We start from the raw sequence: 27,236 nt of genomic DNA, 5'->3' as shown, positions 1-27,236 counted from the left end.
TCAGAACAGTAAGAAAAGAAGGAATTTCACTCTGATTGCAATTATTGCAATAATTATTTGAGGTGAAAATCTTTCTGGATACAGAAAATGCTCTGCTGGGACAAAATCTGAAGCTTCCTGGAGGAAGGTACCAAGGATCTCCTTTCTGTTCTTTCCACTTGAGCAGGAAGGAGGTGTGGCACAAAGACCCCAGTTCACAACTTCTGAGAGGAGTTAAGCATAAGACAGCCAGAGAAATCACAGAACTTTAGAGTCTGTATCTAGGCTAAATTTATCAAGAAAATGCCACAACATTTCTCTGTGCATGCATTGTTCCTTGTACCTCTGGAGAAGAAACAATGATCCTTTCCTGAATGATTCAAGGTGGCTGAGGCTATTTTGAAACAGATCAATGAAAATTGACACTTTGGCCCTTGGCAATTCAGGCTTTGCTCAAAGAGAAGTTAAGGTTGCCTGAACTTTTCTTCTTCTGTGCAAATGTGAATAAAATTATCAGACTCCTTGAACAGAAGCCTGAGACAAAACTATGGTTTCAATTTTATTAAAGTCATTTCCACTAACTTGAATATCTTAATTTAGTGTGTTCTTGCTCATCTGGAGGGATGAGGAATCATGAAGCTTATGCCAAAGTATATTTTGGCTGTGTAAAGCGTGGGTTTGTGCTGTAGGGTTCTAACAGAGTGATGGTTTGGGCATCTTTCCTCCTCTCTTCCCTTCCCTTCTCCCCTTTTTATTTCAGGTGCAGTGTCTCAGCTCCAGGCACCAGAGCAGACAAGTGCCAGCAGGATCTGATGGATTAATTTAGCTGGAGCAGCAACTCATCACTGAGCACAGGATGGAAAAAAAAAAATAAGAAATGGTGGAACTTCAGCTCTTGCACCATGGCAGAAAATTTCATCCCAAGTCAGAGAGTCCTGATCCTCCCAAACTTCAGTGGTGTGCAGCAAAATGGCATTCCAGGAACTGGGGAATGAAATCCCAGAATGAACTGGGAGCTGAAATCAGTGAGCAGCCACAGCAGAGTCCAAGCCAAAGTTCTTTGAGCAGCAGAGAGGAGAGGCAGCAGCCAAAGGCAAGGAGATTCCTGCCCCAGCAGCAGCAGGTTATGGAATAGAAACTCTCCTAAGGGAAACCCTTCATGAGCCAGACACTTTGTGCTGTCAGATGTACCTGAGCTGATGGAACAGATTAAAATAGGAAAATACTGTCCTTCTTACTTGATTTGCTAGAATTGAGGGGCTTGCTTTTAAGTACATCTTTTAAACTGTCTAGCATACAATTTTGAATGCCAGAGGGATTATTCTCATTGTTCACAGCTATTTTATATGACTTATTTCCTTTCCACTCTTCAGTTTAATTCCTGAAATCATCTTCATCACAATCAGGAATTGCTTCTTTAAAATTCTTATCTCCTCATCCTTAGTCCCATCCGGACTGAAGTATTTCTTGAGTTTATTTCCATATTTACTTGCCAATATCTGACCTTCAGGCCAGACACAGAATTTGACAATAAAGAATGGTCTCTCCTATAACACCCAAACATAGGAATATTCAGATATCCATGTGCACCCTCCTGCATCTGCCCTGAGGATTCAGCATGGTTGGTCTTACATGGCTTTGGACTCCTTGTTTTTAAATTACTCTATAAAATAGCAATCTTTTCTCATCATGGAGTTCCAGTGGATATTATACATTGTTTATAATCTTAAAAAGGGTCCTGGTTTTAGTTTCTGAAAATCAGAGGAGTAACCCTGTGTTTATGGGCAAATTTTTTACATTTACAGAGGCTTCCAAGTGCTCTGAAACTGCAGATAATAAAGACCTGTGAATCAAAAATCAGCTTTGTTGATCTCACAATGACCTCTTCAGCCCCAGGCTGCAATCTCAGGTGGGAGAAGTTTTTCCCAGACTGACCAATGCAACTCCACTGAGTTTGGCTGTGTTTGAAAAGAGCCAGAGCACATAATTCATGCTTTAGAAAATGACACTGAATAGAAGAGATGAACTTAAGAAAAACAAATAAACGTGCACTTCCCTTGTTAGCATCCTTAGAAATAAGCAGGTTGAAAAAAATACATGATTAAGAAAAGAAACATGATTTATAGTAAGAATTGTCCTTTAGCAGAATGCTTACACATATTTTCTTAACTACAGGAGGATTTTAATACTGCAATTTGGCTCCTTCACCTGTAAAAATATTTCAAAGCATGCTTACTTCTTTCCTGCTTTCTTTTCCTCAATTTTTCTTCAAATCTTTCTAGATGCCATTTCTTTTAACTTACACTTTTCCCTTATTTCCATACATCTGGAAAATCTAACACATAATTCATGAAAAGCAACTGCTATATAAACAACAAAACTTGCATAAATATCTCACCCCACAGAAAGAAAAAAAATTCTTTGATAATTGGAATTTTGTTGGGTCTTTTCACTGTGTTTGGGTATCTCAGGCCAGTTTGAAATATTTAAATATTTATCCATGCTTTTTTCAAACATGGAATTACTAATACTCACTAGAACACTCATTAGGTTTTTTCCCAAAATTAATGCTCCCAGATGATCTTTTTGCACTGAATTGTGAGATGTACCTCCTAGAGATTCCTACATTAGAATCTATCAATTAAAGATGCTTTATTTTGTTTCTCTTACTTATACTGATTCTGGGGAAAAACAAAAAAAACACCAAGAACAAAATCTCAAACCCAAACAATCCAGCACTTTTCTCAGTTACACTAGGCTTGCTAGATTTATCAAGTGGTTTTAAGGAAAAAAAGGCTCCTTTTTTGTTTAATCTCATGGAGAGGTTTAACAAAGTGCCTGTCTCCCTAAAATTAATTTTTTTCTGGATGAGCTGGGGATGGGTCCCACACAGATGTAACAGAAAAGCATTCAGCGGTGTGTGGAAGCTGCATTACAGCTTCCAGTGGTTTTGTCTTTGAAGTCAAATTATCTTTGACAAAATAAGGTGCCTACAGTCATTTTGTGGAGCAACAGTGACATTTAGTGGTGACCGAAGAAATTCCTAAATTTTGTTCCTTTAATGTCTCAATTACCCTGGGAACATTTAGCAGATGTTGTCACCTTCATTGAAATTCACACTTAATTTTCCCTTCCTTCTCTCCCCATTCTTTTGTATATTGTAATGCAGTGTTTGTAAAGGGACAAAAATCTCTCTTTCTATAATAAATCAACACAGATATTTTAAAAACAAAACTTCTTTGAGGATCTTCCTTGAAAATCACCTCTTTTGCATATCATGATGAAACATTTAATAATCAGAGAATTTTTTCCTCGTTTGAGAACCAGACTGAAGCATTACACAGATCAGATTGCAAGGATTAGATTTCCCTTATTTCCATTATTTGCCTTAATTTTTCACTTGCTATGTCAACATTCTGGCACTGAGCTTGCATAATTTGGTTGTGGTTTTGCTTTGACCCCTAAAAAGAAAAACTTGTTCCTTCCAAGTCCATCTTTCCTATTTCATAGCAAGGCCCTTTTGTGCTGCAGGTGGAAATCACATCTGCAGGGTCTGCACACAGGGATGGAGGATGAGCAGGGCTGGAGGATGAGCAGGGCTGGAGGATGAGCAGAGATGGAGGATGAGCAGGGCTGGAGGATGAGCAGGGATGGAGGATGAGCAGGGATGGAGGACGAGCAGGGATGGAGGATGAGCAGGGATGGAGGACGAGCAGGGATGGAGGATGAGCAGGGATGGAGCTCTGCAGGGCTGGAGGATGAGCAGGGATGGAGGATGAGCAGGGATGGAGCTCTGCAGGGCTGGAGGATGAGCAGGGATGGAGGACGAGCAGGGATGGAGGATGAGCAGGGATGGAGGATGAGCAGGGATGGAGCTCTGCAAGGCTGGAGGATGAGCAGGGATGGAGGATGAGCAGGGATGGAGGATGAGCAGGGATGGAGGATGAGCAGGGATGGAGCTCTGCAGGGCTGGAGCTCTGCTGGCTGCCCTGCTCTGGCACCACAGGCAGGTCCCCTCCTGACCTCAGCAACACAAACATCATTTTTTTCTGCAGCAAGATCCAAAGCTATGGTCAGCACCTCAGCAGAGTGAGCATCCAGCCCTAACAACCCCTACAAGAGTGCAAGTTGATTTATTCTGGTTTAAAACAGTTTCCTTCTAATGCAGGGTTTAGAAAAGCTTCAGCAGAGTGCCAAGAGTAGAAATGGTTGACACTGAGTGTGTGCAGCCAAAGGTTTCAATGCCACAAGGACATTTTGGGACATACACACCCAGCCTCCCATTACACACCCAGCCTCCCCAGCTTTGCCCTCACCCAGAAATACTCGTGGGTGCATTCCCATGTGTTGTGAGGTGTCAGGACCCCTCACTGCTCATACAGAAGCAGTTGCTGTGAAGGTTTATTGAACCTTGCATGTGGAATTAGGCCTTTGAGCATGGTGGTGAACCAGCAGGACAAAGGCCTACAAACTGAATCCTGCCTCGAGCCGACAGAAGCCATGAGAAAGCTGAGAGCTCTTCGTGAGAACAGAGCTCTGCAGCAGTGAAAAACAACTTGGTTTCATTGAAAAAGAACTCTAGCACTGTGGAAAACAACCTGCTTTCCCAAAAAAAGAGCTCTAGGACTTTGGAAAACAACCTCTTTTCCCTGAGAAAAAACTCCAGGACTGTAGAAAACAACCTGCTTTTCCTGAGAAAGAACTCCAGGACTGCAGAACAACCTGCTTTCCCCAAAAAAGTGCTCTAGGACTGTGGAAAAAAACCTGCTTTCCCTGAGAAAGAACTCTAGGGCTGTGGAAAGCAATCTGCTTTCCCTGAAAAAGAGCTCTAGCACTGTGGAAAACAACCTGCTTTCCCCAAAAAATAACTAGGGCTGTGGAAAACAAGCTGCTTTCCCCAAGAAACAACTCTAGGACTGTGAAAAAGAACCTGCTTTCCCCAAAAAAGAACTCCAGAACTGAGGAAAACAACCTGCTTTCCCCAAAAAAGAACTCTAGGGCTGTGATAAATATGAGCCACCTGGATAAACAGTTTTCACACTGTTAGATAGAAAAATGAAAACTATCTCTCACAAACAACTTTTCCTGCACATACACACCAGAGGTTTGAGTGACCAATCAATACAGGGTAACAACTTGTTAATAACCAATTGAGGATAGACAGGGGATGTTCTTTAAAAGCCCTATAAAAAGAGACGCACAAAATAAACCAGGATCGATCCTTTTCTTTTTACACCGTAAAGTGTATCCTGCATCCTTCTTTATTGAACACTACAGTGACATTTGGGCTCCTTTGGGATTTTAAGAATGAGATAAATGAGTGATTTTTCTGTTTTTTTCCACTCTGATTTCAGTGGTTCCATCTATAATAAGAAAGGAGATCAGATTTGGCAATGATCAGACGAACATAAAAGGTCTTTTGACACTGTTTTCAAACAGAATTATTTAGCTTAGCTCATTGACAAGGTCTGCTGATGTGTAAACTCCAGAGTCCACCCAGTGTCCTGTGCTGGATCTCTAATTCTCATAGAGAAAATGCTTGTTGGAAGGGCAAAGGAGAAAATCAAGCACTCAGGTAATGCCATTTCCAGCCCAGCAGCAGCAGCCCTTGCACTCATCCTGTCCATATTGCAGGCTGCCATTCAGTGGAAGCAGCAAATTAATATCTGCAGGGTTGGGAGCATTGAAGGAGTGGAGATTAGAGACTTGAGGGAGAGTTGGATGGGTAAAACAGATCATTTTGCTATTTGTCTAACCATGGGAAAAGGGACATGACTGCCTCTTCCTGAGTCCGCTTATTTAACTGAGCATGTAATTCCTTGGTACCCAAAAAGCAAATACTTGCAGTTAGTGTCTCAGTTTGGAGAAAGATCCAGGATACCTTTCTGCCCAAACCTATAAATTGTGAAAACACAGCACTGCAGCTTTTCAAGCCATTCACTTAATCTAACATTCAAAACTCCTGAGTTTAAAGAACTGGTTTAGGGTTCTGACCAAACTTTTCCATTAAAGACTTTTAAAAATGCTTTCTAGATATACAGCAACGAGTTACTTCCAGGTAGCAGTATAATTTCTCTTGGAAGAGCCCAGCACTGTGGTTTATTATAGTACCTCTCCCTCTGGTAATTTATTTTCTTGTGCCAGCTTGTCCCCAGCTCGTGGTGCTGCTGAAGGCCAGGTCAGGAACCTGGGGTGGCCAGGCCATCTCCCAGCAGCAGGAACCTCACAGCTCATTTATGCTGAGCCATCAATCCCCTGAACTTTGCATTGCCCAAAAACCCAGGTGCAGATCTGAATCACTCCACTCCCAAGCAGCTCGGCCAAATTAACCCTTCAGCTGCTCCCCAGCAGCACTGCAATGTCTCCAAAAAGGGACTGGTCTGGAGCTGTGAGTACATATTTTCCAAGGAAAGAAAGGGTGTGGTTTTTTGGATTGATGAAAGAATAGAAAATAATATTCGATTAAGAAAAGGTCTCCAGATTCTCAGACATGCAGGAGCAGCACAATCAAATATCCCCACATTCTCCCCTTTCCATCGTTTCCCCTCTTCCTTTCTTTTCTTCCTTCCTTTGCATTCTACCCCCTCTCTTCCCTTTCCCTCTTTCTATCCTTCCTCTCAATTCCCTTCTCCCTCCATCCTCACCTCTGTTCCTTCCTGCATCACTTCCAACCTCCCTTTTCTTTCTCCTCTCCTTCTCTGGGACAGACTGAGAGGCCCTGAACACTTCCCAAACCTGGGAATGTTTTCCTTCCATGGTAGAAGGATGTTCCCTGAAACACCTTTCAAGCCACCTTTTATCTTCCTGCTCTTCATTATCCCAACCTCCTGTTACTTTTACCCAAAATCTGTACAGGTAACCCAAAGGTGGCTGTTGTGGTAAGTGACTTTGTTATTGTTGGGAAATGAGAGCAGTTCCCAGACCTGTTTCCAGTCCTGGGAATGGCAGCAAAATGCTGCCTCCCAAAATGTGCTTTTCCCTTCCCTCCACTCCCACACAATGGTTTTGCAATGGAGATAAATCCTTAAGCAAGGGTTCTGCTCTAACAGCAAGGTCCTAGGGAAGCCTCCAGCAGACAGAACTTCTGCACACACTGCTCAGGTTTGCAAGGCTTCAGGTCTTCTGCTAACCAGAGGGGATATATCCTCAGTGACTTTGTCCTGATAAAATATTTTTCACCTTTATTTAGGTTCTTCCACAGATTGGAATCTTAAGCATATCACAATACACATATAAATAAATCAGTTATTAAAATGTTTAAACATCCACCAGGATGTCTATGTATAACAAGGGAGTTACATAAAACCCTGCCCAGAGCTACTCAAATAACTGAAATCTTTCCTTTTTGTCACCTGTGTCTTCTCTTTTCTGTTCCTTCAATCCACTTTCCTTGGAAATAACCTCACGTGATCAACCCACACTGAATTAGGTGTGGATTCCACAGCAATTCCACAGCATCCTGGTTTACTGCTGCAACTACTGGCCTGAATAACTTGAAATGCAAGGCAAGAATTGCAAAACAAAGTTAATCAGACAGATGTTTATCTTTAGAAATACATGTTTACTATCTTTTATCTTTAAAAGCCCATGCTGAATAATATTAAAATATTTTACAGAGACATAACTGGAACTATAATTCATAAGAAAAAGTTACAAAAATGTTTGTTTCAGCAATTTCAAAAGGACCTATAATATTGGTACAGTTCTGAAAGTAAAACAGTGCAGCTGAAAGAATTAATTTTATCTCTATAAAACCATGTCTCTTCATACAGCACTTCAGGGAGACATGTCAGAAGGTGTTTTGCCACTTTTATTGCTGCTGTAATCTAAATAATCACCTCTATTCCAAGCCAGCTGTTTTGCACCCCTCAGCCCTGTATGTGCACTGCCTTCAGCTTCCACCTTGAGTTTTCTGTACACACACCACATTTGCTGGCTGTAATTAAGGAAGGAAATATAATACAGTATTATCACAGTCTTCATTTTGGAGCCTTGCTGATAACCCAGCTGCATTCCTCATTGTTAAGTCAGAGCCACTCTCCCTCTCATTGCTAATCATTGATTAATTAGGAAATGGCCTGCATTCATCTTCCCCAGCCTTGAAAATGAAAGGTCTCACTTGCTCACAGACAGGGAGAAATCTTTGGAAAGCAAAACTTCCAGCTGTGGACTTGATCCCAGTACATTTCATGCAAACTGTGTGAAAACTCTCTTTGTGCATCTGTTTGAGTAATAAAGTGAATGGTGTGAGGCACAATTCTGAAACATCACACAGGCTTTGAGATTCATCTCAGCTTATGTCTGAATATTTAATCAAAATTCCTCCACATGTTTATGGCACCCCAAGAACAACCTAGTGAAGAAGATGATATGCCACACAACTCGAACAGAGCAATAGTTCAAACTTCAGAGCTGCCTTATTTATAATTTCTTGGTACAACAAGAGAACAAACTGGTGTTTTTTTCCCACTGAAAAGTAAATTTTGCCTTTCTTCTGCAAATCTTTCTTTTGCTTCCAGCAAAAAGCACATTGCCCTATGGCTAATACTGTTAAACACATCCATGTTTTCTTCTTGGACCTCATTATTTTCCCAACAATAACAAAGTCACTCACCACAACAGCCACCTTTGGGTTATCTGTACAGATTTTGGGTAAAAGTAACAGGAGGTTGGGATAATGAGCAGGAAGATAAAAGGTGACTTGAAAGGTGTTTCAGGGAACATCCTTCTACCATGGAAGGAAAACATTCCCAGGTTTGGGAAGTGTTCAGGGCCTCTCAGTCTGTCCCAGAGAAGGAGAGGAGAAAGAAAAGGGAGGTTGGAAGTGATGCAGGAAGGAACAGAGGTGAGGATGGAGGGAGAAGGGAATTGAGAGGAAGGATAGAAAGGGGGAAAGGGAAGAGAGGGGGTAGAATGCAAAGGAAGGAAGAAAAGAAAGGAAGAGGGGAGATGATGGAAAGGAGAAAATGTGGGAATATTTGATTGTGCTGCTCCTGCATGTCTGAGAATCTGGAGACCTTTGCTTAAACGAATATTATTTTCTATTCTTTCATAAATCCTCAAAAAATACACTTTCTTTCCTTGGAAAATATGTACTAAGCAAGCCTTGACAGAGATCTCTTTTGCTCACCACTTAAAACAGAAATAATGTATTTACTGTTAAAAGATCTTAGAAGGGAGACAAACTCTTTAAGAATTAAAAGCCCCTTCTAAGGTGGCAAGTGGTGAGGAGGAGGAAGTTTAGAAGGGAGGTTTCTAATATTTGCTCTCATCAGAGCTACAAGCATTTGGTGGGATTTGGTGGGATTGGCCTTTGCTTACATTATCTGTACAGTCAGACTTTCGTTTCATTTAAATGACCTTTTGCAGAACAGGAAGAGCTTCCCCCTAAATTTTGCTTTTCCCTGTGAAGGACCCAGCCTGGAGCACAAGGGGAGCAGCTGCTGCTGCAGCCTGGGCTGGTTTGGGTTCTCAGGTCTCAGAGCTGCATCCAGATGAAAATCCCACTTTCACTCCAAGTGAGGTGGAAAGCAGCAGACTCTGGAAGATGGATAGCTGTGCCTGCACCAAATCAGACCTGGAAATACAATTTCCTGCTCAGCACTCAGCCAACAGAGCCACCAGGAGAGTGCTATTGGAGATCAAGTGGAGGACACGGGTCTCTTCCATCAGCCAGAGGCGCCAGTCCTTTGTGCAAGGATGTAAGACATGCCATAGGAATAGGAGGAAACCTTCCTGGTGCTTGGAAGTATTAGGATTTATCTCGTTTGGGGCTGAATGTGGGAAATGGATTTGTAGAGAAATCTCCAAGCCTGACAGAAGGCCCACACAGTGTGCATCTGTATGCAAACCTTGAGATAAGAATTGCTGACTTAAAAATGCCATGGAATAGGACAGATACTGTTTAGAGAGAAATGGAGCCAGAAACAAGTTTCAAAGGATGGCCTTGCAAAAAAACTGGATAATTTAGAGAAATAGATCTATGAAAGATGCATTGTAGTGGGACCCACGAGGGGTAATTTCAGATAATTGCCTTTAAGGCATTTACAGCATGGTGTGGCAAAAGCTGATAGGCCAACAAACACAATGTATTGTAATTAGAAAATGGCTGGCTTCTGATGGTGATGGCATGAGTTATAACACTTGCATTGTCTCAGCCTTCTCACGAGACTGAAAACGGAATAAAAGTTTTTAAAACACCTCTCAGGTGCCCCATCTCTGGGTCAGAAAAAAGCTTAATCCAACAGCTGAGCGAGTGAGCACGTACAGCTGCATGGAAAAACCCAGCACATCCTCTTTCCTCCCTCCCAGCCCTTGCTGAAGGCAGGAAATCTCTCAGGGAGTGAGGCAGAGTTGCCCCATCCAGCAGGGAGCTGCACAGACCTGCACAGAGCTGCTGGCAGCATTACCTGGGCACTCCCTGCAGCTGCAGCCTCCCGAGCAATCCATCCCTGGGTCTCTTTGGGCACTCTGCAGGCAGAGCAGCTCCACGCTGCCCACCATGGCTGGCTCAGAAAAGCCTTCCCAGCTGCCAGGGGAAACTCCTCAGGTGTGGAACAGGGTGTGAACCTGGGCAAAACCTGAGCACAATGCCACCAGAGCTCCTCTGCTTCTTCCTCTGCGCTCTGAGCGCTCCGAATCTCGCAGGTAAATGTCTGAAAGATCTTCACTGGCCCGGTCAGGAGGCAGAGAGGCTGTGAGTAACAAAGTCTTTTGTCCTTTCCTTCAAGATGCCTTAGCAGCACTAAAGTCAAATGAGTACGAGGTCAGGTGACTTTGAATTTTAATTATTTTTCTAAAATAAATATCAGAATAAGCAAGTGGAAAAGGCAGTCTGTAAATTCTGTTCTGCAGGACATTTCTGAGCTCTAAAGGGAAATTTCTGTTTGAAGGAATTTAAGTAATGCTTTGCTTGTCTCTGCTCTTGCTGTTCTATGAGAAGCTGAGCTCCCATGTCTTTCAATGCTGATCACTCTGGGCACAGGGATGCTCTGCCTGTGGAGTGGATGCAGGGTCAGAGGAAGAATATAAAGTGCTAATTAATAGCTCAAATCACTTCTCTGAGGGTCTCCTTTACCCTGGAAGGAGGCTGTGCAACTGGCAATCTGCTTCTCCAAGTAAATGCTACACACCAGACCCATCTCAGAGGAGCCTGGTCTCAATTCTCCTGACTGCATTCCAATGTTTGCAGTCTCAGTCCTCTACAAAGCAAACATGGCTTGCCAGTGTGCTTGGCTTTTCCCTGGTCCAGGTTTCCTAAATGTGCCATTTTAGGTTATGTCAACAATATTCTAATTGTCTTGTGCTCCATTTTTTTTTTCCTCTGCCTCAGAAAAAATCATTTTACAGCTGCCTCACTATTTATAGTTCTTAGAAGCTCAGACAGAATCCAGTGACAACAGCATCAAGTGGTTTCTGCTGGGAAAGTTTATTCTGTGCAGTAGGGAAGATTGTGAAAACTGTGTTTTAAAAGCTGACAGAGCTAGGCAATGGTTCTTTAAAGAAATGTGGGGTTGTTTTTACTGTATTTTTGCTTAAGGCTTGGCTACCTGAGTGCTGTTTCCAGGCAGGAGCACTGCTGCCTGTGTGGGTGCTGACTGCCAGCCTCACGCTGTGACAGAGTGGGAGGGGAAGGTGGGATAACTTCCACTCTGTCTGCCATTCTCTTGGTCTAGACCTGAAATACAAAAACTCGTGTCCCAGTCTCCTTTCTGAGCAGAGAACATTTATTTGGTGGAATGTTGATGCCCTAAGCTGCCCCTGTGGCTGTGCAGAGCAGACACCAGGTCAGGAGCCAGCGTGTCCCTGTCTAGCCCACGAGTCTGGGCTTTGATTCTGGGTGCTGGGGACACAAAAAGCCAAGGGGGATGTACCAGGGTCTTGCTTTCTCCTGTGAGTTTGGTCAATCAGCAGATGAGGGAGGGATGGCCCCAGAGCCTGCAGGTTGGAATTCTAGCCAAAGAGATTTTAGCAGAATTTATTATCCTTGTGTAAATTGCTGTTTCTAGGACTTAGAGATGTATGCCTTTCATTTTCAACACTTAGCTAACAAAGAAATGCCTTTCTCTTCTCAGGATGTTATATATATTATTTTAATGTTAGCAGTGTTGAGAATTCGGAATTCCCTTGTCAGATTCCCCTTGACTGAAATTTCCTCAAATGGAGACTCAGACCATGCTCCAAGACACAAAAAGCTGGTGGCATCGTTGTCCTCCAGACTAGCAAAAGAAGGTTAAACAATACAATAACTGGAAGCTAAAAAGCTAATGCTTAGTACCACAACAGGAAGGATTTCTCAGCCCTATATATAAAATTTTAAGGGATATGCCAGGTAAAGCACTCCTGAGCATTGTGCAGCATCAAGTCTGAGATTGCTGTTTCTTCTTGTGTTTGTTGGACCCCTGAAAGGAGATCATATTGCAAATAATGAGGTAATTGTATTAATATTTTTATACTGCTCACATACACTTAGCATTAAGTAGTGGTGATAGTAATGATGAAGTAACAGCAAGTAATGAGGAAGTATTATATTCTATATTCACAGAGCAACAAGGACATTAAAGTATATCCCAGAGGAATGGAACTTTATTAAGGTTTATTTAAGGTAGTTTAAACTGAAAAGTAAGACAGACACATGTACTAGCCTCAACCATGGTTTGTTTTATTTAATTGTAATTCTCTAACGCAAAGAGAATAAAAATACTAAATTAAAAGGGCCATCAGCATTCTAAATGGAAATGTACTCTTTGTGTAACAAATTAAATAGAATATACTGCGGATAGGGTAGGAGACAAAAATGCTATTTACAGAGAGAATATCCTTTCTTTGGCATGACTGGAGACGTTAGGGTGAGAGTCAATACCCTGGCTTGAACAAGTGTAGTTTGGCTTTTCCTGTGAGGCTGCTGGTGGATCCAAAACCAGATAGAAATGTGGCAGCCCTGGGCTCTCAGCCCTCTGGGACCTGTGCTCTCTGTCCAGTTGTCTCCTGTACTTTATATGGCTATTGTTTCCTTTTCCTTCAAAATGAACAAACCAGAGCTGATGGATTATTTCAGCATTCAAACCAAACACTTCACTGTTTGCACTCAGTGCTGTTTATATAACATAGAATTGTGTTTCCTCCCACAGTTAAATTTGTATTTGTTACAATTGCTTTGTGGGCTGTTGCAACAGATGGGCGGGAGAAGCCATGAATATAATTTGCTTGGCTATGACACAGGATTATGTCTAGATCAAACGTACTCTGGAAAAGCATGAACTCTCTTCCAAACTGCAACTTTCAGCATATAATGCCAAACAGAAACTTAAACCAGTGAACTGCTGTTATAGAGGCACATACATTGCCATTAGGTACAGAATTTTTCTTAGTGAAAGCAGGAAAGAATCCTAATTTCTGTATGAATTTTTGTGGTTCAGCTGAAGTGAGGTGGCAGTCACTGTGCCAGTAGAAGACTCACTGGTTTTGACAAGAAAAAAGTGCACAAAGCCAAGCATAGCCAGGAAATGAAGATTGGCCTCACCAGGCAGGAGATAACCCTTGGGCCATTACAAGACTGATAGTCCAATTCAGAACTTTCTGCTTTTAAAATAGGTTTTTAGACAGTTTAATAATATAGGGTTTAGTATTATTGAATGCCAAAAAATTTATACCAAAAATGTCCTAAAATCAAGACATGGAAAAATAGGAAAACCTTCAAGTGCATTTCACCCCTGCTCCATTGTGTCTGTGAGTCCTGGGGAGAACCAAAGTTTGTCATGGAAATGAAACCTGGTATGGAATTCACACCCTCAAGTATGCCAAATCCCAAAATTAACATGGGAACCAAGTTCAAGGAAAAGTAGCAAGAAATCTGAATGTTGAGAAGCATGGAGAGTACAAGAGACCAAATGTGTGGTCATGCTTTTCCAACCTAGTTCATTCTGTGATTCTGCTGCAGTGTTGCAGTGTGAAGGTCACTAAAAGCTTTGCTTTCTTAATTTTTTAAAGACTGAAAGTGCCTTGACTACAGAGCTCTGAGTGTGTGGAGCCTCAGCCTAGCAGAACTGCTATGTGGCTGAGTGACCCTTCTGTTGGCTAAAGGACAAGAAAATTTCTCATCCCAGAGAATTTTATTTCAAAGAGCAGCTGAGCATTGTGTCAACAGCCCTGTATGACTTGTGCCAAAGAATCACAAGAGAGTTGGCATAATGGTTCCCCACATCATTACTGATTATATAAATATATGATACAGGAAATTAGACAGCTCTTGTTCCAATGCTTTAAAAACGTTGCTCATGGACTTGTCAGCCTGGTTTTGATCCTGGGTAGAACAACTGGCAATTTACTGGTTAACTTTATAAACATGGCTCAGAAAAAAACCACTTTTTTAGTGGCAGTTAAAGACTATTGGATGACAAACCTGGTTAAGTGAAATAAATTTAATCAAAAAATAATCTCTAAGTAACACATTGTGATAGCACAGTCACCTAGGGAGACTGTTCACCAGTGGGTTGATAGAAACCAGTCCATCCATTCCTCCTTCCCAGTGGTTCTTTGGGAACCATTCCCTGCTGAGCAGAGAGGATTTTCCTGGGACTGGAAAGAAGCAGAAGACAAGTCTGATGAGTTCCCACAGTGAAGTGCAGGAGGTGTCCATGGGGAATCCTGCCTCCTGTGCTCCAAACATTGCCAAGGATATTACATCAAAATATCCCAGGGTAAAATCAACCCCATCCCATAGTCACGCTGTGGAAACCTCAGAGGAAAGTAATAATTCCAGTTACAGAGCATGGAATAAGCTTCTTCTATGAATAAACTTTGATCACAGCAGACAGGCCCCTCCACTGTCAGAATCCTGTAATGTTGAAGGAGCTGTCCCAGAAGTGGCATCTCCCACAGCAGCAGATCCAGCCTGGAAAGGAGCAGCACATTTGGAACCACGGCCCCCTTGGAACAGTTTATGGAGTGCAACAGCCAAGTCTGTTACTTGGCTCCATTAAACCCAACTGGAGGGCTTGGCCTTTTCCTCCCACCATGAAAACTGGGGTGGGAAAGCTCTGCTGAGGTCACTGTTAGACTGCAGCTCTCAGCCTGGGATGGGCAGCATTCCTCAGCTTCAGCCAGGCAAGAAATTGTCTGTCCTAAACCACAATTGACCCAATATTAAGAATTCATCCATCTTTGGAAGTTATTCAGTACTTCATGAGGGAGCAATTTTCACTCACAAAGAGGTCTTGGTCAAACTGTTTTAGTGATACAATGAAAAACTGAAATAAGGCAAAGGAGCACTTTTAGCTAAGTTGCTCCATCCTTTCTTCTTCTCTGTCAAATACTTCAAACACTGAAGTGACTGTAGTGAAATATAGCATGTGCATCTTTGATGCAAAACACTGTTTTGCTTCTAAGCTTTTTTTTCCCCCCAGTAAATTCTTTTTTTTCCCCCTTTCTTTTGCTGGGAATTTTAGGAGGAGATGCTTTGTTGCCAGCACCTCAGAGTATCTCCATTCTTTCAACCAACATGAAACACTTCTTAACTTGGAGTCCTGTGATCGTCCAGGGAGCAACTGTGAGATACTCAGTTGAGTTTCAAGGGTAACTACTCTTTTTTTTATTCTTTTTGCTTTTTGAACACTATTTATCTCAACTTTAGGTTCTAAATTTCTGGGTGTCTTGATCATATTCAGTTCACAAGTCTAAGATAATTTTGATGCTTTAGCAGTGTTAATGAGAAAAAGGGGGAAAGTTCCTTTTGTTCCAATTCTGGGACAGTTTGCAGGTTAATAGATACCAGAGTAATCCAAGATGTGCATCAATTCCATATAAGAAATCTGCCTCTATCCAAGAATTCAAAAATTAAGAAGATTTGCAACATTTTATTTAGAAGAGGAAGGAGAAAACACTGAGCTTTATTTCTTGTAAACATTTTCAACATCTGATGTCACCCTGATTCTTAAGATTTTCTAAAGCCTTCTGAGTTTACATTCTATTAGAGAAATTTCTCACACAACTTTCTGTAAACAACCTATTATTTTGCATTCTTTCAGAGAAGTAGAGAAACTTGATATACTAGTAGTTTGTCCAGTGTCATTGGAGAGGTGGTACCTTCACCCACCAATCCACTGTCACCTTTGAAAAAGTATAAATACTAGAGTCAGAAAATAAACTCTCTCTTTTTCACCTTTGCAATAGCAGCGGCTCACGTCGTGCTTTCAGTGTCCTACAGTGACAATCTGACACACACCACAGGAGGTTCCTGATACATCTTGAGCTCTGACTTTTATTACAGTGTGGCTTTGGGGTTGGGGATGATCAAGTCAAATGAGTGGGCAGGGTTTGATGCATCAATGCTGCGCTGTCCCCACCTCCCACAACATCGTGCTGCACTTGGCTCACAGGGGGATTTTCTCCAGATAAGATCTAAACCACACCTACACTGCTTCCAAATACCTGTGGTGTTCCCACCCCAGCACATCCCAGTCCAGGCTTTACCTGGAAAGAACCCAGCAGTGTTACAGTGCACTCAGGCCATGTTTTCCCCCCATTCCCTGGGACCCCTGTGACTCTGATCCGATAAGCCTGGTCTCCTCCTTCATGCCCCAACGGGGTTGGTGGAGAACCAGAGAAACCCTCCCTGTCCAAAGCCTGGATAAACCCCTGACCCTTCTGTCACTGTCGAGGCAGGAAGGGAATGAGAAGACTCTGACTCAGAAGGCTGTGAGGGTAAAACTCCGGTTTATTCAAAATACACCACGCTTTTATACAGAGCTTCATGAGGACCAACTCCATTGGTCCTGAAGTGAAAACAACCACACCATTGGTGCAGAGTGCTTGACACACAGTGATAGAACTTAACTATAAACAACGTGAATAACAAGAAAGATAAAGAATTATTTACATTCTTCTCCAGCTCTTTCACAGGCACCTGCCTGGCAAGAAATTCTCAATTTCTTTCTTTGACTGAATCTGAGACCCACACCCTTCCTGTTCACTCTCTTTGCCCCTCTCTTTCCCCTGGACATCACAGAATAAAGAGCTGGAAAACCACATCGGGGTATGAGCCTCTTTTGGAATCTTTGCCCATCTCCTGATGTTCCTCCTCTCAAGGCCTCTGATCTCTGGGCTAGCCTGATAATTTAGGGGATGAGAGAGGGGGAAACGTCACAGCAGCAGCCTTAGGTGCACAGCTGGAGCTCCTGTCAGACTTTGCCTGTCTGCTTCCTCTCCCCCGCAGGGAATATGAACGGGAATACGCCAACGGGAGCTGGATCCCCATCTCGGAGTGCTCCCTCACCACAGCCACCGTGTGCAACCTCACAGAGGACATCTCGGCCACCGTGGCCTACAAGCTGCGGGTCAGGGCAGAGCTTGGTGCCACGAGGTCACGGTGGGGCACCACCAAAGGCTTCTTCAACCGTGCCATGAGTGCGTCCTGCTCTTAAATTGCATCTCCTGGGCTGAATTCTCAGGGCTGGGTGTTGGGGTGTGCTCAGTGCCTGTTTGTGCACAGCATGCAGAGCCCAGATTGGCACAGAGCACACCCTGCTTCTCAGCTGCTCTCATCCTGGGTTGGGGGGTTTCCCATCTCAGACAAAGTTCTTGGGCAGAAGTTCATCCTGAGGCAGAGCCAAATTCATCTGGGCTTGAATTTCAAGGGTTTTAAAGATAAGCAAGATGAGCACAGGAATTTCCTTTTGCAGGCTGGTAATTCTTACCCTTAAATTTAAAGGTTTCTGATCAACTAGGCTTGCTGTCATTTAATCCAAGCCATGTAGTCACCTCTAAGAGGTCCAGAACCTGATCCTAAGGGAGATTTTACTCTGGAAAACAGCCATGTCCTGCTTCATGTGATTGTACTTGTCCTGAAAATCCCACTCCATGGTTCCCTCTTCCCATGGTGTCAGATCTGTGAGGTAACCTCAGAAGAGGAGAGAAAACTGCATTAATTTCATCCTAGCAATGCAGAATGTTTTCTCCACATCCTTCCAGGTCCTGAAAAGCATGAGGCCCAGCACAATCCAAGGATTAAAATGAGCATCCTGTTTCCAGGATTTCTCTGGAATAATTTCCTTTGTTCTCAGCCATGCAGTCAACAAAAACTGGGGTGGGAAAGCTCTGCTGAGGTCACTGTTAGACTGCAGCTCTCAGCCTGGGATGGGCAGCATTCCTCAGCTTCAGCCAGGCAAGAAATCGTCTAAACTACAACTGACCCAATATTAAGAATTCATCCATCTTTGGAAGTTATTCACTACTTCATGAGGGAGCAATCTTCACTCACAAAGAGGTCTTGGTCAAAGCAGCACCATGAGAAGTGCCACCTAAGCTGGTGACTGTGTCTCTTTGTGTGGGAGCACATTCTAGTGAACGCTTTAGATAAAAAATCCTTCCCTCTTCCAGCAGCTGTGGAGGCACAGACAGAGGCACAGACCACACTGTCAGGCAGAGACAGGGGAAGGACATCCCTGAGACTGACAGAAACAAAAGCAGCAGCTTCTCATGGTTCAGTGAAGTATTTGGCAGCTTGGTCCTGTGTCTTAGGGACCCCAAAGCAGCCTTCTGACTGAGCTGTGCCACTTCAGAGGCTACAGCTTGCATTGGGATTCAGTGTGAATGTGGCAGATGTTTAAAAGAGAAAAGTCACTGCAAGTTCTTGTCCTTATGCATTTTTCCTGCTCTGCTGTCACACCTCTCAGGAAGCCTGGCCCTGAGTCTGAGGGGAGCTAAGGGATTTAAAGCCAGACCAGGGCAGCAGCACAGCCCAGGCTCCTCCAGACTGCACAGCCCCAGGACCAAAGCCGCAGGGGAGCAGCACATCCAGCAGGATGACACATGCAAAACTCTTGGAAAGGATCTTCCTAAAGCAAACAACTTAGTCTTCCTTCTTCATTTCTCAACATTCAAAGAGTTAGTTGGCATCCAGTGTGCCAGCACAGAGCTAGATAGAAATGCTCCTGTTCATTTGGCAGCTGAATCTTGCAATGTCCCTTTGTTAATACATTAGCACAATATTCGCTTTTAACCACCAAGTGATAACAGTTTTTTGGTTTTTTTTTTAATTTTGAGATGTGGTGCTAAGGAGATTTTCACTTTTTTTTTTTTCCAGCTTTTCATTTAAAAGTACAAAGTAGATTCCCAGGCCTCCCATTTGTGGCACACTCATCATGTACATGCTTGGATTTTATGTTTTCATATTGCTTTCAGTATTAGTGGCAATTCACTGGATGTAAGAGCAAATTCTATTAAGAACATCTCTTCTATATGGCACTATGCATCACTCTCCTTCCTTTCTTGAAAGCAAAGAAGTTGAAATGTGTTTCAGCTACAGCAGAGTGGTAAAAAATGGCATAGATAAGTGTGAATAATGACACAGATAAATAGTGTAAACATGATCTCTCTCCTGCCTTGAACTTCCCAGTTCATAAATGTACAGTGCAGTTTCATCTATGCTCGATTGATTCTCATTATTTTACTCATATTCCTCCAGCACAATCCCAGACAAAACCAAGCTTTGAATATCAAAGTAAGCAGGAAGCAAGCCGCCTAAGGATTTACTTGCATACATTTGCAAAACCTGCAGTCACAGCTGATCATCAGCCCAAGTCTGCCTAAAACCATGCATATACTAAAAGAAAATCAGGATTCATGTGAATTATCCCGAGGCTCATAATGGTTTTTTTCCTTCACCTTTGAATAACTGCCAAATTCCCCACGAAAAGCAGTGTTTTTTCAGCTGCTGCTCTGTGTGGCAGGGCTGACCTCGTGCCCAGGAGCACCAGAGCTGACCTGAGCTGGTGTCCCAGCCTCTGTGGCTCAGCTGGTTCTGCTGCAGTTGTTCTCATGGGACCCTCAGGCCAGGCAGCTCCTCCACTGCTGGAGGAGAAAACTCAAGGCCTTTCAAGTTCTGTGCAGCTCAGCTGTTGCCAAATTCCCATTTGCAATACCAGCCATGGTCCTTCTCCAGCTGAAAGTCTCCTCCTGTGTTTGGACACACAGAGAGGAAGAGCAGAGAGGTTTCTCCCCGCTGGAGCTGTTCCTGCAGGCTGATGTTATTCCTCTGGTGGTGGCAGCCTCCCTTGCCCTCCTGCCTGGGCAGATTTCAGGGGGGTTTCAGGGTGTCTCTGGGTGCTGATGGTGGTCTCTGTGTTGGCAGCTTCCCTGACCCCTCCCCTGCTGAGGGCCATGGCAGATGGGCACCATTTGCTGGTGGAGCTGGCAGACATGGGACCCTCCCTCCAATTCCGGGTGCTCTACTGGAGGAAGGGCCAGGAGAGCAGGGTGAGTTTTACCCTCAGGTTGTGGCCAAGGTCTGTGAGTGCCCTGAGAGATGCCCACAGACTTTGCCAGTCCCAGCTCCTGCTGTGGGGCTGAAGGACCTGCCTGGAGTGGGTGTGTGCCCCCTCACCCTGCACACACCAGGGGGTTCCTCATGGAGAAGCTTGTCTCCACATTTCCTTCCACTTTCCACATTTCCTTCTCTGGGAAAAAGGATCCCCTCACACCTCAGCTACAGCTAGAAACCAGAAGTCAGGAAGCAAAGGTGTTTGTGCTGAATTCTCCCTCTGAACTTCATCTGGTTTACTCAAAATGGGATTAAGGTGTCATACTGAGGTGCTGGCAAACTTTTCTGTTTTCTGAGCCAGAAATTGCAGCATTAGTAGTCCTTAATGGATTTTTCTTCCATTAATTTATCTGTTCTGGCTTTCAATCTGTCTCTGGCTTCTAGCTTGTACATCTTCCTGCCATGAGCAATTCTGCAGATGAACTCTTGTGCAGTCTCAACCTTGATTTGGGGATGAGAAAGAGAACAATTATTCCCCATTCACTTTCCCTACCACTCTATCAGTTTCATATTCTTATCTTTTTCCAGGCCAAGGACTCCCAGGCTCCTCAGCTGTTCCCTGTGGAAGCCCTCACAGCTATCTTTGTCTTTACCACGGTGGGCAGGGAGAAACCTGCAGAGCCCAAGGTGCAGGAACACTCTGTGATAGCACCATGAAACAAAGCAAGTCTTCCCAGTCCCTTTAACTCTGTGGTTAATGTGACTACCACAGAGCTGCCAGTCCCATGGAACCTGAGCCCTAGGGTCCTGTTCCTGATGGAGGATGCTGTGAAAATGTAGGAGAAAAATCCTCATGAGCATAATTCCACGTTTATCGGGGTTGAATTGCATTTATTGCTTTATTACCAGATCCCCCTTGCTGATCTTCACAGTTGTCTGTCATCTTTGCTATTGTGAAGTGGGTTTTTAGTACCACCAGCAGATACCAGTTTTCTTTTTTCTTCCTGATCACCTCTGCTAACACGTGAGTCCCCCCCACGACTTCCTGCCACTCTCAATTGGCAATTTACTCCTACAAAAGTCTTTAGCCTGTAAAGAGGCATCAGGAGCAGGACTGCCCACTGTGAGATCCAGCTAAATGAGATCAACCTTGTCCATGGGCTTTCTGACACCTTAAAACAATCAATAGGTTTCTATCTGGCTGTGTTTTATGAATAAAATACTAAATCTTCTTCAGCATGTGATGTCAATTACCTCAACATGAATTCCAAATTTCAGAATACTTTCTACCAACTAACTGCTGCAAACATTAGTTTTGCTGGTCAATACAAGCCCTGGGACTCTTATTATTTTTTTTAATTATTTTTACATTTGACATGTCTCATTTGATGTTTTTGCAAGAGATCACCCCAGGTAGTCATAGACCTGATTTTATCCTTGAAATCTTTTCAAACTAATGGCCCTCCATATCATCTTTCTGTGGAAAATGCTCTTTTGATGGTGGGAAGGACTTGCCCCGCCAGGAGAGCCCTCCTGGCTTGTTGGAGTCTTCCATATGTGTGGAGCTGGAGGCTGATCAGGCCTTCTGTGAGAACAGGTTTGCATCTGCAGCACAGCAGAGGAGCAGTTGGGGAGCTGTTAGCCATCCTCTCATGGCTGGGGACACTGGAAACAGCACATTCATTTTGCTAGCAATGAATGCAGACCTATTTATGGCAGTAATGCACTGCTGGTCACACGCCGTTTCAGCTCTGCTGGAGCGTGCTACACTTGCACACCCCGAACTCACTGAGCCCTCACTAGCCCAGCCCATCCCTCCTGAGCTCTCTGGCACAGCTCTCACCCCCCTGTCACGCATGGTGATGGTTTTGGCATCCATCACACCCAGAAAAAGCTGAGATTTTTGGTATCCATCACACCCAGAAAAAGCTGAGAACATTTGAGACCTTGGACATCCCCTCCTAGCAGGGTGACCTGTCAGAATCTGTGCTATTGATGATCCCGAGGTTGTAGAAAGTCTCTGTCTTTCTGCCCCATTGCCAAAGAAGAAGCCATAATTCGTCTGTGCTGGTTTTCAAGGTTGTTTATTTTTGTTTATTTATAATATGTTCTGCTGCCCTGCTGTAGGTTTGTTTTGCAGGGCAGCGTGTGGGACGCTCTCCCTCAGTGGGATGTTATAAATATTATATATTAGAAATTATGTATGTTATATTTATAATAATGTGTTAATATTTATTATTTACATTGAATAGTGTGTTTTTAACTTAAACTAATAGAAAAATGCTAATATTACAGTGAAACATGAAGGGCATGAAGGAGAAAAAGGACAAAACGTACTTAATTTTTTCTATTTTGTTTCTTTTGGACCCCTAATCTAGAATCTAAAATTTTTATTTTTGTATTCGTCTTACACTTAATTATTACTTATATCAAATACTTAGAGTTTGTAGTTTATTTTGTAAGATTGAAAACTCTTTTCCATGGACAGAGATCACAGCCAGTGTTTCTGGGGGCTCTGTACAGGGGGGTTCCTGACCCCTGCCAGGGTCCCAGACCCTGCAGGGCAGCCAGAGGGAAGCTCTGGATTCCCACAGGTACCAGGCTCTGGTCTAGGGTTGTGGCCCAGCATCATCATGATGACTCTGGCTTACAGCTCCTTCCTGCCATCCCTCCTGCCCTTCCCGAGGTGGGTGGGCTCATTCTGCTCTCCACTGTGCTTTATGTTGGCTGCTTTCATCCTGCTTTTGTCCTGCTCACACAGGCCTCAGACATCCCCTGCTGCTCCCTCCTTTCCTCGCTGGAAAATCATCATGGTGATGCCAGATCATTTTTGCTTTTTCCCTTTTCTATATCTCTGTATCCTTTACACATATTTTTGGAGCTCTGTAGCCTATTATTGCATTTCTAGCTGGTTTTCCCAGTGCTTTTCCCTGCCCTGATACACAGAAAGACAAAACGTATTCCAAAGCCTCCATCCTACCTTGGTTCTCCCTGGGAACCAATGGCAAAAACCAGCTCCTGGAGACACATTTTCACCAACAAACTTCAGTTCCATCTGAGAGGGGGGATTTAGAGGGGGCGTGAACTTTGGGGAGGAAGGGGGCAGGAGTTGAATCAGCACTTGTGCTCTTAATTGGTGCTTCTTTCAATGATGCTAATTTACTAAACTTATAGATCTGTGTCAGCCTGTGGGGGGTGGGCTTTTGTGGGCACTTTCCATACCTGCCCCTGGGGGTCTCCAATAGAGATCAACCTTTTCATTACCCTGTACTGATATTACCTCAGCAGAGTGTGCTGTTTCATGCCCAGGTTCCTTAAGGCCCCAGCAGCAGGGCTGCTCTCTGATGTTTGATCCTTGCCCTGTGCCCTGATGCTTTCTGCCTGTGGCAGGTGCAGCAGAAGGTGGTGAAGGAGGTGAGCTCCGTGGTTCACCTGGACACCATGGAGGCAGGAGCTGAGTACTGTGTGAAGGCTCAGACACACGTCCAGGCCATCAACAGGAGCAGCAGCTTCAGCCCCACACAGTGTGTGAGGGCACAGGGTAAGAGCCAGCCCTCCCTCCTGCCCCCCTGCTGTGCCCGTGCCCAAAGCTTGTGGGAAATTAATTTGGAGAGAATTTTGAAAGTTAGCTTCTGAAATAGTTGGCTTCTGATGGCAATAGCTTGAATTTGAATTGTCTCACCCTTCACATAAAATTAAAAATAGAATAAAAGTTTTTGAAGCATCTCTCAGTTACCCCGTCACTAAGTCAAAAAAACTTTAATCCAAGAAATGCTCTTCTTTTTGTTTCCACCCCAAACCTCCTGCCTTGTTTGCGAATGGGCTCTGTTTGTTCCTTGGGAGAGGTAAAACAGGAGGGGTCAGGAGTGCAGCCCCCCACCCCGGCACTGGAGTTTGCTGGGGAGGGATGATCCCAGGGTGGGTGGCAGAGCTGCCACGCAGGGCTCAGGCTGGCTGCAGTGAGTGCCTGCTCCCTGCAGTGTCTCTGAGAAGTTTTTCTTCTTCTGTCATTTCCAGGTGACACATCCGTGTGGCTGGTTACTGCCCTCATCTCCTCTGCTGGCTTTGCTGTGGCAGCTTTGACCCTGCCTTTTCTTACCTGGAAAATAAGTAAAATCTTCCAGTATTGCTGCTGCCCCGCTGCTGTCCTGCCAGACACACTGGTAACTTTTTTTACTGTGCTTTATTGGTTTTTAGCATGCTGGGTATTCACAGGAGCATGGGGCAGGCAGAAAAGGCAGATTGGCAGGAAGCCTTGCCCATTGCAGTGTGAGGAGCTGAGCTGCAGGGATCCAGCAGCCCTGAACTGCCTTTGGGCCCGAGCCCTGGGCAGGGAAGATGCTCCTGGTGCTTTTGGGGAAGCGGCTGGGGAGGCAGGGACTGACCCTGCCTGAGCAGCTGCTCCCTGAACCAAACAGCTGTGCCACTGTCAGCACTGCTCCACATCCCCTGCTGCCCCTCAGAGCTTCCCAGCAGCTTGCTCAGGAAAAATCAATCAAAAGCTCCTCAGAAATATGTTCAAATGTCCAGTTCAAGCAAGAATGCAGTTTAGCAGCTTCTGTGGCTGTGGAGGCTCTGGAAGCTGTGGCAGAAAGGAGAGAGGAAAACTTTGTGGGGAAAAGGACAAGCAGCCTGAGCAGCTTGAGGGTGTTTGAGGGAGTATGTTTGTTTTCCAGAAAGAATCAGAGCCCCCCACCCAGCTGATCCTGCAGGGCAGTGAAGAAGCTGAGCAATGTGACCTGATGGTAGTTGTGATGCCCTCAGAAGAAGTTCTCCAGCTGTGGATTCAAAAAGCACTTTAGAGCAGCCCAGAAAACAAACAACCCTTTTGTAGCATCTTCATCCATCCACATCAAAAGCAAGTAAAGGTGGCAGCTGCCAGTTCCTGTCCTTGCCCTTCACATCCTCACCCAGGAGCAGACATGGGGTGACCCACGCTCCCTTTTTCAGCCACACTGCAGCTCCCAAGGCAGAGCTGACCAGAGCAGCACATGGAAAGCCCAGTCCCTCAGCTCCAAATCTTTTCAGCCTCGTGTTTGTGGCATTGTGGCAGAGCCCACTGCAGGGAATAACGTGCATTGACTCCATGTTTGCAGCAGGCTGAACAAAAGCTTTATTAAGCTACACTACATTACACTAGACTAAAAATGACACTAAAGAAAAACCCCTGACCCTTACAGGCAGTCCAGACACAGCGTGGCTCCAATTGGTCAGATGAAACCAAAAACCATCACCAGGGTCCAATTGAGAAATCTCTCTCCAGTAAACAATCTCCATAACACATTCCACACGTGCCAAACCACAGACACAGCAAATGAAGATAAGAATTGTTCTTCTTCTTCCTCTGAGCTTTCTCACATCCTTCCCCAGGATTTTCCTGGGAAAGTCTGTGTCTCTCTGTTAAAGGATGTGTGAATACCACACCTCAGTAAGAGCTGCTTATGTGGCTAAGCCAGCTGGAATGACCAGGGGAAAATGCAGCCCCTGAAGTGAGGTCATGTTCTTTGAAAAGGGCAGGAGGGGATGTAGCACCCTAATCCTGGTGCCACCAAAACTTGCAGACAACACCATGAGAGATGCTTGGCTTTCACCAGTGCTTTAGAAGGAGTGATGTGGGAAACACAGTTTTCAGAAGTGCTTGGAGGGAGCTCTGAAAGACCAACAGTATCACTGACAATGTACAGCTCCAGCATCACCTAGTCAGGGTGTCAAAAATGCAAAAGTCATGTATGCATGTAGGAAAAACCAGGACCTTTAGGGAGAAGAAAATTAGGGGTGAATTATTTAAATGAGAGAGGATTGGAATAGAGAAAGTTTGGGAAAAGACAGAGAAAGGTAGGTTCCAGAAATAGCAAAAGAAATGGGAAAAGAGAAAAAAATGTGTGAATAGTGGTCAGGATTTCCCAGGGTGCCTTCTGGGTACCCCAGGGGTTCAACACCATTCCTGAAACAGAAGAGTGATTATTTCACACAAGGCAGATGTGTTCCTGTGGTTAGGAGGGCCAGAGTGAGGGGCAAATGCAGTTCTTATCTTGGCAAACAGAAGAATATCAGGCTGGATGGATCAATCATCACAGCATAACCATTTAGTGACCATCCAGGCCTGACAATGCCATTATCCTCCAGGCATCTGGTCCTCTTGAGGAAGGAATTGCAGAAGACAAGAGAATTTCCTTCTAAATACAGATAAAATACAGGTGTTGTGTATATTGCAATTATGGCTGTCACACTGGAAAAAAGTCATTTTTTCACCTGTAAAGCAGAGACATGTGTCAGCAGGACATAAAAATACATTGATCTGAGAAGCTTTTCTCAAAAGCTCTCCGTGGTTTTAATGAAATGCAAGACATCGCAAAGAATGCACCTTTTCCAATTCCATCCTTGCAACCTGGTGTGAGGCCATCGGGTGGCAACAAAGCACCGTGGAAAGGCAGAATTGATCAGGAGTCTGTACCTGTGCTCTGCCCAGGCTGTGTGACCCTGGCTCCTGGCCAGCACCTCATTTTCCTCTTGCAGCCCACTTGCTTGGTTTATTCCTGTCTCATTGGCTTCTTTCTGGACAATATTGGAGTGCAGTGCTCTGGTGTTGAATTGTAAGATTGCTTTTGCTGAATATTGAGCAAATTACAGGGTGAGAAAATCCATGCAGGTCTGGGCATTGAAGACTCTGTGTTCATTATTAGTTTGTTGATAATTAGCTGGGAAATGCCTGGTTACAGGCACCCATGAGGTGCTGGGCCCGGAGATGATTTGGAAGCAAAGAGGAAAAGGGCATTTTCATCTCACCCTCCCTAAACCAAGCTGGAGCAGCAATGGGAGGCACGCAGGGAGTGGCTCTGGCAGTGAGCTGCAGTGTGTTTGGGGAGCACAGAGAGCACAGAACCTCAGTTCCTTGCAGGCTCAGGGGCTCTTGGGCAAACATCCCTTTGCACAGCTTTGCCCAGTGCTTGAATTTTCAAGGGCAGCTCCACGTGACAGAGGTCTTAGTACTGGGGCTGGT

At 44.3% G+C, this 27,236-nt stretch overlaps 1 protein-coding gene across 1 annotated transcript; it reads left to right on the top strand.

Moving 5' to 3' along the window:
- Positions 1-9,526: 9,526 nt before the first annotated feature.
- On the top strand, positions 9,527-25,038 carry LOC144247169 (interleukin-20 receptor subunit beta-like). Its single transcript, XM_077786944.1, has 8 exons — positions 9,527-9,680; positions 10,456-10,623; positions 15,414-15,552; positions 17,192-17,382; positions 20,108-20,232; positions 23,627-23,777; positions 24,254-24,399; positions 24,913-25,038. The coding sequence occupies exons 1-8, from the start codon at positions 9,527-9,529 to the stop codon at positions 25,036-25,038; spliced, it is 1,200 nt and encodes a 399-aa protein (XP_077643070.1).
- The last annotated feature ends 2,198 nt before the right edge of the window (positions 25,039-27,236 follow it).

Source organism: Lonchura striata, chromosome 16 (assembly GCF_046129695.1).
Source record: "Lonchura striata isolate bLonStr1 chromosome 16, bLonStr1.mat, whole genome shotgun sequence".
Lineage (NCBI taxonomy): Eukaryota > Metazoa > Chordata > Aves > Passeriformes > Estrildidae > Lonchura > Lonchura striata.
This window is presented reverse-complemented; position numbering and strand designations above follow the sequence as displayed.

What these genes read in the sequence shown, in the direction of transcription:
- LOC144247169 (XM_077786944.1), top strand. Translation starts at nt 9,527, where the DNA reads ATGGATAGCTGTGCCTGCACCAAATCAGACCTGGAAATACAATTTCCT. An exon ending in TACTCAGTTGAGTTTCAAGG is followed by an intron (nt 15,553 to 17,191) that starts GTAACTACTCTT and finishes TCTCCCCCGCAG; the next exon opens with GGAATATGAACGGGAATACG. An exon ending in CTTCTTCAACCGTGCCATGA is followed by an intron (nt 17,383 to 20,107) that starts GTGCGTCCTGCT and finishes CTGTGTTGGCAG; the next exon opens with CTTCCCTGACCCCTCCCCTG.